This window comes from Sardina pilchardus, chromosome 12 (genome assembly GCF_963854185.1).
Source record: "Sardina pilchardus chromosome 12, fSarPil1.1, whole genome shotgun sequence".
Lineage (NCBI taxonomy): Eukaryota > Metazoa > Chordata > Actinopteri > Clupeiformes > Clupeidae > Sardina > Sardina pilchardus.
The window spans coordinates 13,747,243-13,761,193 of record NC_085005.1 but is presented as its reverse complement, the minus strand read 5'-3'; the positions used below and the strand labels follow the sequence as shown (position 1 = coordinate 13,761,193).

Below are 13,951 nucleotides of genomic sequence, written 5' to 3'. Positions count from 1 at the left end.
TCCTGGATGGAATAGGAGTCACATGTTCTTTGACCTCAGATTAGTGAGACAGACAGAGTCACTGCTTTCATTTATATTTCCCCATCTCTCTCCCGTTTTGCACCCCCCCCCCTATTTGTCTCTCGCCCTCCCTAACCCCCCCCTCCTCCATCTGTCCCCATACCCTTTATCCCTATTCATTCCTCTCCTCCATCTCTTTTTCTATTCTTTTCATCTCATCGCTACTTCCACCCCTTCCATCCTTCTGTGATCCTCTCGGTCTTTCTCTCTCTCTCTCTGTTTTTCTCTTATTAAATTATCATGGGTGGATGAGCTCCTCATTCATGTTTGCACTTGACTGACACACACATACAGAACTCTCCCTCGTCATCTCTCTCTCTCTCTCTCAAGGGCACTTCATTTTTTTTCTCTCTCACCATCCCTCCATTCCTCTCATCTCCCTTCTTTTCTCTATCCCTATCTTTTTTTTTTACCCATCCTGCCTTTCCATCATACTCCTCATTTCGTCCTCACAACTGCAGATTAGCCAAACGCCCCCTGGTGGCCACATCATGCTGATTAAGATGCAAACTATTTTTCATCACAGAGAATTAAAAGTATGAAATATTGTATTGTTTTGTAAATAAACAGTATATGCCTGTCTGCCATGGGTCCCTTCTTTGCTCAGTGAAGCTGTGTGTGTTAGTGGCTTCTGGACCCTCATGGTTTGTTTACATTGGCACTGGTTGTGAGTATGGCCCCCAAGTGTAATCATGTGAGTGCAGCCAACCAAGTCTTCTTGGGAATTCTGTGAAGACAGAAGGAATAGAATAGAAGGATCTGATCTCTCATCGGTGAATGGACCATATGCTCGGAAGGCTCTTAAGCTAGCCTTTAATATTTTTATAGTCTGTAATGTATATTTATAGCATTTATTTCCTGTCAAGCCAGGTGAGTTTTTAATGTAACTTATTGTTAATTTAATTAGTGTCTCATTGGACCTGGTAGGGTGTTGCACCTTGTGAATCAGCAAATTACGTTGTAGAACTATTTATGCGTGTGTCAAAATTGTTATGATTTGGTAAACAAGACATTCAGTGTCGGAGTGAACATGCAATGAGCAGAATATAACACAAGATGCTGTTACAACACAGCTGACACTCCCCCGGAAATAAATTAACTGGCTTAAGAGCCTTCATTGCATATGCTCCAAATTCTTCACTGTCCTTCCCCAAATGCTGCCTGATTGGTTTAGAGAGTTGTCAGTCAGTTAAAATGTCTTGCGTGACCCCCCCGGTTGACCTAACGTGGGAACCAAAAGGCAGACATTCCTCTGACAGAGAAACAACCTCAACGGGACCTTCAGAAAACACAGAATGCACCTTAATGTACAGTAATTTCATCTACACTCTGGCATTCCAAACATGCTTTGCATCCTAAACAGAAAAGCCCCCAAATCTGGACCCCCAAGGATCACATTAATTCTGTCTTTTATTGACTTTGTTTTGTTTTGTTACTATGATTTATTTTGAGGGACTACTCTGGTCATCTTGAGACAAAAGTGGGATAGGGATGGGGAATCTACAACATGTGCAAAACAGGGAATCTACAACATGTGCAAAACAACTAATCATCTGTAGCCTAACCTTTGTTTTCAACAAGGTTTGGATAAACTCAGTATGTCCAGTTCTAGCTGCATTCCTCCTCACCAACATATCTTTGTGTGCTCACATTGCACATCTATTGGTCCTGAGTTCCTTTCACTCTCCTGCTCAAAAGACTTTCCTGACAAATTCCAGATTTTTACCTTTGCGATTTGATGGTAGACAAACTTATAACAGGCGAATCATTCACCTAGTTGAGCATTTTCATTGCGTACAACAGCAGTGTGAAGTATAAAGATATTGTGACTCTATAGGGAGCTATACAGTTATACCTAAACCTGCATAGTGTATCTTTAAATTGATTAATTACAATCAACTGTGTTAGTATAATTGATGGCACAATTGAGAGTGCAGGTGCAGCAGGGTTTGCGGGTGCTGCCTCTTCCGATCCATTACACTCATTTGAAGATACTGTCTGTGATTCTAACCGCTAACACTTTGTCACATTTAGGAAATATTTCCATGTCCACTAGCTCCTCATTCCTTGAGTTCACAGCCCTGGCTCCATGAACTGCGAGCAGAAGTTGGCCAAGCCTCTCCCCCAAACATCACAAAATTGCACAAAAAGGGGTGTGACCGATTACCTTCACTACGATTTGAGTATGTGCTCTAACTGCCATACCAACAAGCCTCTGTGGCGTTGTGGTCAAGCTGCAGGTTTGGTATCCCAGAGACCTGGCTTCAAGATCAGGGCTGTGTCCAGAAGTCAAGCGTGCACGCTGGATAGTACCTTCTTTCCAGTAGCGTCTTAGTTAGCTTGCTCCTATGCGTCCCTACCTACATTTGGACAGCACTAACTAGTTGGCGTCACCTGACTCGGGGAGGGGGGTGTGTTGATGATTTGCATGACGTGTGGAGCTTGACCTGCGCTGCGCAATGGATTATGGGATACCTGAGGGCAAAAATGATGCATCGATGCACGCTTGGAAATCACGCCAAACGACCCAACTAGTGAGAGCACTTGACTTTCGGACAGTCTATTCTGACGTAACTTCCGGAAAATGCACACTGCCCAGCGTACGTACTGATGTTTCAGACACAGCCCAGGTTGGGTGACTGCTCTCCCTCTTCACTGCAAGGGGATTGGTGAGTTCCGTCTTTTTGCCTGTGCTTGGTTCAAATATCAATGAATGTGACTTCTTCCAGTATAGATGAGCTAGTGCAATGCTACCATCTAGTGGTGGTAAGATGCTTTGCTTTATTTGTATCGCATTCAAGAAGCCATGAACTATGGTCACAGATCAAACATTCACACAGCAATTGAGTACAAATCTGTTTTGTTTAGTAGATCTTTAATTATTTCTACCATCATTTCCATTCAGACAGTTAAAGTTGCATTTGCATAAGACATTTGGTGACATAATCCAAAATCCACATATCAGATCATTACATAGTAGGCTATATACTTTCATGTATAGTAAAAATAGAAAATAATTCTAAATATGTAATATATTTCTCATTTCACAATTCAAAATCAGAATAGCATAGACACACTAAAAAGATGTATCAATCACATTAATAGGAAACCCAACATTTATCACTGCAAAAATTAGCTGAGACATAGGCTGAGTAAGAATTGTGCATTAGGGCAATGCACCTTTTCAAGGACCTACCAAATGGTAGGTTACTGTCCCAATGAAGATACACAAGACATTCTGCAAAGAGTCAATTGTTCTGACTGTATGATGCAAAATATGATTATTCAAAAGGCAGATGTGCTAGATGCATTTGATTTCAGAATACATTAAAATATCTAAAATATTATCATAACCTGCTTGTTTAGATAAGTCAGAAGACATAGAACCCCACATGATCACAAAATGACCTATGAGAAAATTGAATGGTCATTGATTGATTCCAGTAGATTCCAGTTGAAAGACTATGAAACATACAGTACACATTTCTTCTCGTCAGTTCCTTCCAAGTTCCAAGTGACCCCAAGAGCACCTGAAGCAGGTCACATTTGATCCTCATATATTCTTAATAGTGACATTGAATGCCACAGGGCCCCTCATTGTAAAGCCCAAGTAAAATGTGACATTTTCATTGCTATAAGGCACAGATGCTACGTTCAGAGCAGGGACCATGAATTCAACCTTTTGAGGGCCGTTCAGATAGATTTTTCTATCTTCTGTCCTGCCAGAAACCAGTCTCAACAGTTGGGCTGTTTCTTCCATCTTCCACCCCTCTCCATGATACTTCTCTGACACTGGCAGGGATTTTGTGGTTGCTTCTACCTTGCTCTTGTGAACAATCTTTCCCAATCCATTTCCATTTCCCAAGAAAAAATGTGTGCTAATTCTTGTCTTTCTTGCGGGAATATCCCTCATTTTTTCAAAGTAGTGGGTTGTAAGAACTTTGACCACGGACAACACAAATTCATATTTTTCCCCCTTGTCTTCTTCACTGTCGTGGTCTTCGGGCCAGAACAGGAGTGTCAGTAAGAAGAGAGCATTTGGTTGACATTTCTGTTTGTCACTGGGAAACTTCTGGCTGAGATCTTGAAGCTCTTTAAGAGAAGCCAATGCTTTAGAATGAGTTGAGAGACAGCTAAGAGTGATGTTTGAGGCTATATAGTTGACAAGATCCATGTTATCCATCTTTCCCCTCAGTTGTTTGTAAAAACATATGAGGTCCTCCAGAACTTTGACTTTATTTTTTCTTTTGGAATCAGTCAAAATGGAGAAGATGTTGGTCATGTTTCCACCACCCAGTTGGTATATTTTCATGCGTGTCATGGCAGGGGTTGGAATGTCTGATCCAGACTCAGGATGAGCATTGTGTGCACTGAAATATTCCCCAAACTCTACTGACTTTCTCACCAACCACGTCTTAGAATGCTTTATTTGATCTTTAGTCTCCTCCTCGTCTGCACTTGGGTCTGTCTGAAAATAGCTTAGGTCCTCTGATATCCACTCCAGAGATTTCTGAATGATGATATGAAGATCTTTAAGTTTGCTGTGAAAATCCTCCCATGGCTTCTTCAAATTGTCAGGAATGTGGTCAGTGAGCAAATATTTCACACATTCTGTTTTGTTAGTGAACACAGATGAAGTGAAAAATAGCTGCAATAATTGACATCCCACTTCAGCTGCTGCAAAAAATCCTGATTTGCTCATAGAGTCAGCATCTTCAATAGATGCTCTCTGACACTCCTGAAAGCTATCCATGGCTTTGATAGCAGTTCTGACCACATCTGCTATTCTTTCTTCTGTTTTATTCTCTTTCTTTAGTCCTGACACCTTTTTGTAGAACCATTTCTTGTACACTTGGCCTTTAGTGTTAAGAATAAATGGATTGCTTGGCAATTTCTTGCTAGCTAGCTCAGCCCAACGTTCTGCCTCTTCAAATTTCTCCTGGCTGTAATTCAGTCGAGCCAGATGTTGAGCAAATAGAGGATCCTTGTCAAAACGCTTGTAAGCTTCTTTGAGGAGATTCACTGCTGTCTCAGGACTTTCTTTATCTCTCACATGCTCAATAAAGGGGGAGAAGAAACTGTTCCTCTTGTCTCCTTTGCTGATCCTATCACGCCTCATGAAAAGGTCTCGCAGACACTTCACATAGTCTTCCCTGCCAAATCTGTGCTCAAACAAGACATCATCATGGAGAAGCTCCAGAGCCAATTCACTCTCTTGCTTCCCCTGACTTAAGAGCTGCTGCAGTATTTCTTTTGCAACTAAGGGGTGAATTATTCTGATGGATCCAAAGTATGTTCTTTCATCCCTCAGGTGTATAAAAACCAGTTTGCCAGGCTCAGTTAGTGCTTCCTCAAAAGCGTGCTGGCGAAACTCTTCTTTGACAACATCCTGGAGTAACTGGAGGTGCAAAGAGAGAGTAAGTCGAGCTTCACAATGGGACTGGGAGAGGAAAGAGTTCTGCACATAAGTGTTCAGCAGTGCCACATAATGGATGAGATGAGTGACAACATGGTCATGGTCAATGTCCTGAAGCAAATGTTTTACAAACTTCTCCACATACTTAGAAATCTTCTGATGGTTAAATTCTTCGCTCATGAGAACAAATGTCAAGATAAACTCTGGGTTGTATTGTTCTCCAAGCATATTCCTTTTATCAGAAAACTGCTTCTTTTCTTCCTTTGATAGCTTGTGGGTCACCTGCACATTATGAAATGGTGACTCCTTGCACTTTTTCTCTGGATTGTAGGATCGTCTACAACTCAGAACAATGTAGCACAGTGTTCCTTGTGTAATGTTCTGTCTGGTAATGGCAACCTCCAACTCATTCTTTAAGTCACTTAAAAAATCATCATCACAGTCTTCTACAAGCAAAAGGACTGGAACACATTTTTGGATATCATTTTCCTCATATGTCCGAAGCCGATATGCATGTTCAGACGCTATGACAGCAGTGTATGATGGTTTCACAACTGCACATCTGAGCTTCTTCCGGTTGTTCCACAGGACTTGCCGGGCAATAGAGCTCCCCCCACTGCCTGGGTGATGAAATATGTTGAGGCTGTGAGTGTGCAACTGGTCTGCACTGTTTTTAAGGCAGTCATTGAGGAGATTTGAGATTTCCTGGTAAGCATCCCTTTGAATGACCTTCCCAACATGTCTTTTCTCTGCCAGCCAGAAATTCATCCATTTCACTTTTCCACCATGGTAGAAGTCCTGTTCAATGTTTTCCTTCTCAGCTTCGATGACATCTCTGGTTTCATCACAGTGGTCTATGCAGAGAATCTCTAGTGAGTACATCCTCTCCTCCTCTCGACTCTCAAGAAGACACTCTCCTTTTGCATAATTGGGTAGATGTTTTGGGGTTCGAGAAGCCACAGACTGGATATGTTGTAGTGTTGCATTGACATGACTTAATTTCATTCCCACAACACTTAAAAGGTTCACTGTGCTTTCGCTGCAAAAACTCCCCCCTGCAAAACTCTGCCATTTTTCAAAGTTATCCTCAGATTCTGATATGCAGATGATGTCTTCATGACCCTGCATGTCAGAGAAGAATTCACTGTAGGTGTGCAGGAGAGGTTTCTCGACTGGAGAAGTAAGAAGGAAGATCAATGTGAAGGTACCTTTAGGCAGGATCTGTTTGCAGATCAGTGATACACATTCCTTTAGTTGAGTCCTTTTAGTTTTGAACCACGTCATGTCATCACACTGCTCCTTTCCTCTGAAATCATTGCGACCATTGCAGAAGATCCAGCTGGTTTGATCAAACAAATGCATTTTGTTTTGAAATTCCTCAGAGGTCATACCACTTGATATAATGTAGTCATGCATGAAGTGCAAGTTTGCAGCATGATGTTTCCGATATTCCTGGCAGAGTCCAGACAAATTGGAGTCAGGATCAAAATCAAAGACACAGAAGATCCTCATATTCAGTAAAAAGTCAATGCTTCTTAAGTGTTCACTGCGGAATTTGTTCGTAACCAGGATAAACCATTTGCCCTTCTCAATATATTTCTTGCCACCTGTAACAAGCATTGTGAGTTTCCTCCCCAGATCTGGGCAGGCTTCTGGCATGGGCACACACTGACGGTCCTCTGCAGCTTCTCTTTGTGCATCCCGAGTAGAAACCCGCTGATAAAACTCATGTTGGTCTTCCACTGGCTTGGTTGTAGCACCCACTCTACAATAGATAGCGTCCTTCTCATGCATGACCTTGTTGGACTTCTCATTAAAGTTTGGCAGGCGAACACTATACACTTTGGTCCTCACAATGCTTAGTAAGGGTACAATGTCAACTTCCACAACATACCTCTTCTCATCTGTATGTATGTCAGTGACCTCAATGAACTCTGGTGGACGTATGCATCGCCTTACATCTTCAGCATCAGAACGAGAGTAACATCTCTCTATGTGATCTAAAGCATCGACATAAATGTCTTTCTCTGGCACTGGTATGCCAATAATTTCACCATGGACATAGCCTGTGTCCTCCCTACTATCCATAACTCCAAAATGGATTGTTCCATTGGATCTGATGTTCATGCAACCTGTGCCAAATTTGAGAACTTCTCTGGCAAACTTTGCCTGTAATCTAGGGCGGTCTAATTTGGCAGCAATGGTAAATGACTTGTACTCATGACAGGGAGAAACAAGATCGAAAATGCCAGTTTCAGGCTGAAGGACATTGGTACAGATATATGCAAAATTAATACTTTTGTCAGATGAACTCTGTCTACAGATCCTCTTTGAAAATGGCATGACCACAGTCTCCTGTATTGGTGTTTCTACATCTTTCGGACTTCCTATGATCTTTTTGCAAACCATAGATGGGTTTTCTGTCTCTTTTCCCATTCTTGGCTTGTCTGCCTCCTTCGGATTCCCTAAGATTTCTTTTGTTGGGGGTTGTTGCTGTTTTTCTTTAACCATTTGTGTTTTCTTAATTGTTTGTATGAGCTGGTCTCTATTACTGAGGATCAAAAAAACTTGCCCAGACTTCATTCCTGTTTTGTTTACAAGATAGTTTTCAGTTATGTCACGGAGGACTGGTCCATCCACTTCCTCATCACAGAGCTTGCTAATGTACTTCTCTTTTACTCCTATGCCATGTAGCCAGGAGCCCACTTGATCCTCTGTCCATTTCTCAATGGGCAGCTTTATTATATTCTCTAAAAAGACAGAAAAAGAAAATGACAAATGAAAACATAATGTGAGCTACTATCATTTGTACCAGTTTCTTTCTCATATTAAAAGGATAGCCTACAATCTAACAGAATGTAGACACACAGTGTGCAAAATACTCTATCTCTAACATTTTTCATTCTAAAAACTAAAATAAAAAGGTTTTAGAAGGGTTCTACTGTAAGCAGGGTTTCCCGAAAGCTTTGTGAGCCTCATAAGTTTATAGGCTCACAAACCTAATAAGTTTATAGGCTCTTATGGAAATGCAATCACGATGTGAAAACACTCATGGAATTTGCTTTTTTGCCCATTTTTGCAAAATCACTTGAAATCGTATTCCTAACCCACTTACAGCCACTGAGTTGGAAGCACTGAAATGGAAATTAAACACGTCAATCATCTGTGGAACGGGCAGGGCTCGAAAATATACAGCCAATTTTGACCCTCTAGCATAATTTCACAGCTATCGTACTCCTCCTCAGATATCAGATTTCAGTATTTCAAACTGAATATTTTTACTCAACTTTGAGCAGCTCCAACGGCTCTGGGTAGAGGCGTGTTCAAGGCAGAGGAAAGAGTGTTGTTATTGGTTTAAACTCGGCAAACCGCTTTCTGACATCGACCAGTAGCAAATCAAGGCACTTAAAGGAGGCGGGTCAACCAGTGCTTGGAGAAACCGTGTTAGCACAGGCTCTTGGTCAGACTAAAGTCTCGCAGAGCCTTTGAAAGTCGATGGTAATCAGGCTAGCTGACCGTGGCATTCAATTTGAACCTTATAAAAAAAACAACTCTGGGGCGATTTTCATAATTTTGTAATGTACGGAGATCCAGGACTATCCCCAAGACATCTAGGGCTATAGCCCCCAATGCCCACTGAACGCCACTGAGAATAATTGTCGCAGCCCTATTTCTGACTGTAGTAGTTTGTCAAACCACCACTATACATTAAATATAAACATGTTCAATCAAATGTCATGCTCTAATACTTGCCCATTCTACAGAATGCAATAATCCAAGCAGTTGCTAGGAGGTAGTCCTCCAAGCAAGACTAACACTAACTGTAGTAGTGTTTGTCACACCACCATACATTAAATATAAACATGTTAACTCAAATGTCATGCTCTAATACTTGCCCATTCTGCAATAATCCAAGCAGTTGCTAGGAGGCCATCTTCTGTTAGTACTACAAGTAGTAGTACTGTTAGTCTTCTTCAAGAATCCTTTTCAAGACCTACAGTAGGTGGGGCATTCACACACATGTATGGTAAGTGACTGCTTACCATTTACATGGACTGTATGATATGGCAGTAATTTCTAATATCTATGTGTCATATGTTTTTCCTTGCATAATTTTTTTAACGAATGTCATAATATACTGTATGTTTTCTACGGTAACCCCTTGTCAGTCAATAGTGAAAGTAGTTATCTGTGTAGAACAGTTCTATTGTGGACTATGAGACCATGGTGAAATTAGTTTCACTTTGCCTATGTGTTCAAATAATAGAAGAGTGCAGATGCATGTAGACTATACTCTACTATATTTATGTTATATAAATGTGCTGCTGACAATCAAAATACTGGTGCGCTGTTTGAAGGTTCGCTGCTTGCTATTAAAGGAAATTACAGATGTCATTCTCATTGGTTTAAAGGATGTTACACCCAAAACACATCCATGACTTAAATAGACAATTAAGAAATATAAGAGCAACATTTTGCACCAAGCGCCTGACGTTTGATCAGAGTTGCGCACTTGCGCTATTAAATTCGTGAATGTGGACTGGCCACACCTTTAATATTTCAAAAAATAAACTTTACACCTCTGACCATTCGTTTCTGATCGTCAAAACGGAGCCCTTAGAGGTCACAGTCAAGAGTCTTGTCCTCAGTGATTCCTCATAGGTGAAGTGAGTTAACTAATTATCGTCACATGAGTGAAAAAACTTTCTAACTTTAATATCAGAACAAAAATAACAGCAGTGAATAAAATGTGCAAGGATGCAACTAAATAACAACTAACTGTAAAACAATGCATTCGATAACCATGATTTATTCTTTACAGTATCAGTTACTTTGCAACAGATTTTAGTTATTATGTTTAGCAATACACGCACACACATGCACACGCATGCACACACACACACACACACACACACACACACACACACACACACTCTCTCTCTCTCTCTCTCTGCGTTTCCTTCTTGTGGCAAGTTATACCAGTAATACTTGTTCCCTTCACACCTGTGCCTTGTTTCAGTGTAAATTCACTTTACTTTTAAGCCTGTATCTGGTCATATGGCAGCCTTCATATAAAGGAAAAAATATTTGAGTTCCATGAATGTTCAACAGAAAAGAATATGTGTGCATTTGCAGGGTTAAGAGGCTAAATGCACATTTGGAAAATAATCCTATGCAAATGTTCTGCGCCGCGCCCATAGTTTTAACTTCATATAGAACCATGAATTAATGTCTCCTGGAAAGTTGAGCCCCACTTATGATTTCTGTAAGTTATTAGTTAAAGGTCTTATAATACAAATACACTGCAACAATAGAAACCACAGGAGTGGGAGGAATATGGAGGTTGCTTTGCAAACTGTTTATGTGTATGAATCGTCAACCTACAGACAGTAAAACTCGCAAAACTACTCACCTGATATGTCAGAACACGTTTTTCTTCATGTATGCCTCACTCGATAGGCTTCCAGCAATTCTCAATAACAAAAGTCACCCTTTCTCTCTCTCGAAGATATAGCAGAGGACTAAAACAGTTCTGACAAACCTTGCATTGTGAAATAACTAGCAGTATTTTCGATGAATCGAAACGTGTCGTACTAACTCATGACGTACTAACTCATTAAAGTTGAAGCTGTCCAATCCATGTGTACATATATGCAGGTCATGTAAAAAAAGATGTCACAGCGCAGCAGAAGTTTCACGGAGAAGCAACATACAACTCCATCGAAAGGAAAAAAATCAAGTTCATCCACACCAAACTCTGTCATCCATGCCTTTATGGACCTTGTTTGTGCACTGGTGCACATGTTGAAACAGGAATTGTCCATCCCCAAACTTCCCACAAAGTTGGGAGCATGGAATCATCCAAAATCTTTTGGTTAACCCTTAGATGCATAAGTGGGGTCAACAATGACCCCAGAGGTTGGTTTTTTTGCAGTATCTTTCTAATTTTACATTTTTATCATTTAACCTTCGTATTCCTCAATAGGTTGTCTTTGACATGAGACCATTTGGATTTGTCTAATAGTTATGTTTTTAAAGTAATTTCATGTTTTGTATCAGTACCACAGTTTCGCATACGTGGGGTCAAAAATGACCCCAAGCATTTTCTATGTAATTTCAAAGGTTAACCCTTGGAACCTTTTTTTTATCAACTGTGACAGTCAGGCCAGTCAATCTAGCGTTTGACCCATAACTAATTGCAATAGTAATCATTCCAAGTTTTTTGTGATCCCTAGGTATATCTAATTAACATATAAAAAAATCTACCCATTTATATTTAGTGGAACATGCTTTTTTTCAATGTCAAAGGTAGCAATTTCCAATGCATTTTGCCACTGGTGAAATGGGTAAAATGTTAAACTATAGATATCAAATTGAAACTTTCACAGTTGTTTACTCACATTAAGGCAAAGATTTTTTGTATTGCAAGTTTTCTGAAATGTGATGTTTAGATATGCAAATGAGACCAGTTTTACTTAAATATGCAATAATTTGCATATATTTCTAGAAAACTAAATCTGAACAATAGGTACAGTCAGCTTCAAAATAATTGCTGCATTTTTGGTATCCATATTGGATACCAAAAGCCTATGCAAAGGGAATATTAGATATTACTTCATATCACCTCAGAAATGAGGAAATCAAGTCAAGTCAAAATCAATGCGTTTCAATGGAAGTACATTATAGAACAAATGATTGTCAATGATATGGTATGATGGAAGTATCTCAAGTCACATGCCAAGTCACATAAGGAAGATATTGACCTTTAGACAACATATCAAGTGAGTTGGCATGCACTGAGATACTTCCATCATACCATATCATTGACAATCATTTGTTCTATAATGTACTTCCATTGAAACGCATTGATTTTGACTTGACTTGATTTTCTCATTTCTGAGGTGATGTGATATCTAATATTCCCTTTGCACTACACCGCATGTTCGTGAAGAACTTGGTGCTAAATCACTCGTAGACGGCCTGATTCTGGGTCAGGGTTTCGTACGTGGCAGAGCAGCTCCAATGCTGCGATCCATTGAAAATCAAACCCTCGATCCAAGCTTTTGTCTGCAGCAGCAGACCCCGGGGAAGGGAGCCCCCACAGGGGACACGCGGGCGTCCGACCGGTCCGGGTCAGAGTTCCAGGTGGGCCATGGGCCTGGAACTCTTCTCTCTCTCTCTCTCTCTCCGTCTCAGAGCGGGGCCGGCTGCCCAGAAACAGGTCCAACAGGTCCAAAAAATCCAAAATCGACTAAGCCTCTAAGCGAAAACGTTTTTATTTTTTTCTAGGTTCACCATAGAAGGTGGGAAAAAGCGCTTTTCTTGTAGGTACACCATGGTTGGCAGGTCCTGCCGGGACACGGCAGGTGAAAACATAGTTTTTTTGAGCACTGGTCAATTTCGAGATTTTGTGCTAGTTGCTACCTTAGCATGTATTCTACCACCCTACTACAACAACAAAGTCCGATTTGCACATTTAGGAGTTTATTTCATGACATTTTGTCTACTCGCGCCTGTATATTTCTCCTAATTTCACCAAAAGTTTCCATTCTAAAGTGTCATGTACTACCGCGACCGTGATCCAAATCATATCGTGTGTGACTTACTCCTAACTAAATTTATATTTGGAAGATATTTACAGAGGGATTTGTAGATAGCGTTCTTGGACTGATTTATATGACTTTTTATGCCTAAAAATAGGGCGAAAAGCCAATTGGCAGTATTTTCTGATTTACTGGATAACAAAAGAAGATATTCATAATCCCCTCTGTAAATGTTTTTTTTATTTGATATATTAACACTACAAAAAAAAATTCAACCTGGCTTTTTTCAATGGTCAGATTCTTCGCATCAAAATATGCAAATTAGAGCATATTTAATTAGATATGACCTAATTAGCATATTTAAACATAAATACAGAAAACTTGCAATGCGTTTTTTTCTCCTATTTATGTTAGAATCCAACTGGTAAAGTTTCATGAAGATATCTCAAAGTTAAACATTTTACCCTATTCACCTGTAGTGTCTCGTGTTGAGATCATTTTAGGATGTTTACCTTTTTTGCCTTTCTAAAAGCTGTTTTGTAATACAATGTTAATAAAAAGTGATAAATGAATATGTCCAACATGAAATAATTATTTTGTTGACCAGTATATAATAAAAATCATTATCTTTAATCAAAATGAAAGACATTATGTGAGTTTGCAGAAAACGCATGCATTCTAATTGGGGTCATTTTTGACCCCACTCGTGGAAGAGTGTAGGTATTGGTAGCCCATGCATCTAAGGGTTAATGCTGAAGCATTCAGAGTTCCTTTCACTTGAACCAGGGACCAAGCCCAGCTCGGGGATGACCCCTTCCTGTTCCAACATGACTGTGCACCAGTGCAGAAAACAAAGTCCATAAAGGGATGGATGACAGAGTTTTGGTGTGGATGAACCAACTTGACTGGTCTGCGTCAGTCCTGACCTCAA

At 40.2% G+C, this 13,951-nt stretch overlaps 1 protein-coding gene across 1 annotated transcript; it reads right to left on the bottom strand.

Annotated features, from left to right (window-relative positions):
• Window positions 1–2,974: 2,974 nt before the first annotated feature.
• Window positions 2,975–11,183, bottom strand: LOC134098445 (sterile alpha motif domain-containing protein 9-like). Its single transcript, XM_062551495.1, has 3 exons — window positions 10,890–11,183; window positions 9,373–9,470; window positions 2,975–8,226 (listed from the first exon to the last, which is right to left on the bottom strand). The coding sequence occupies exons 2-3, from the start codon at window positions 9,374–9,376 to the stop codon at window positions 3,614–3,616; spliced, it is 4,617 nt and encodes a 1,538-aa protein (XP_062407479.1). The 5' UTR covers window positions 9,377–9,470; window positions 10,890–11,183; the 3' UTR covers window positions 2,975–3,613.
• Window positions 11,184–13,951: the final 2,768 nt, after the last annotated feature.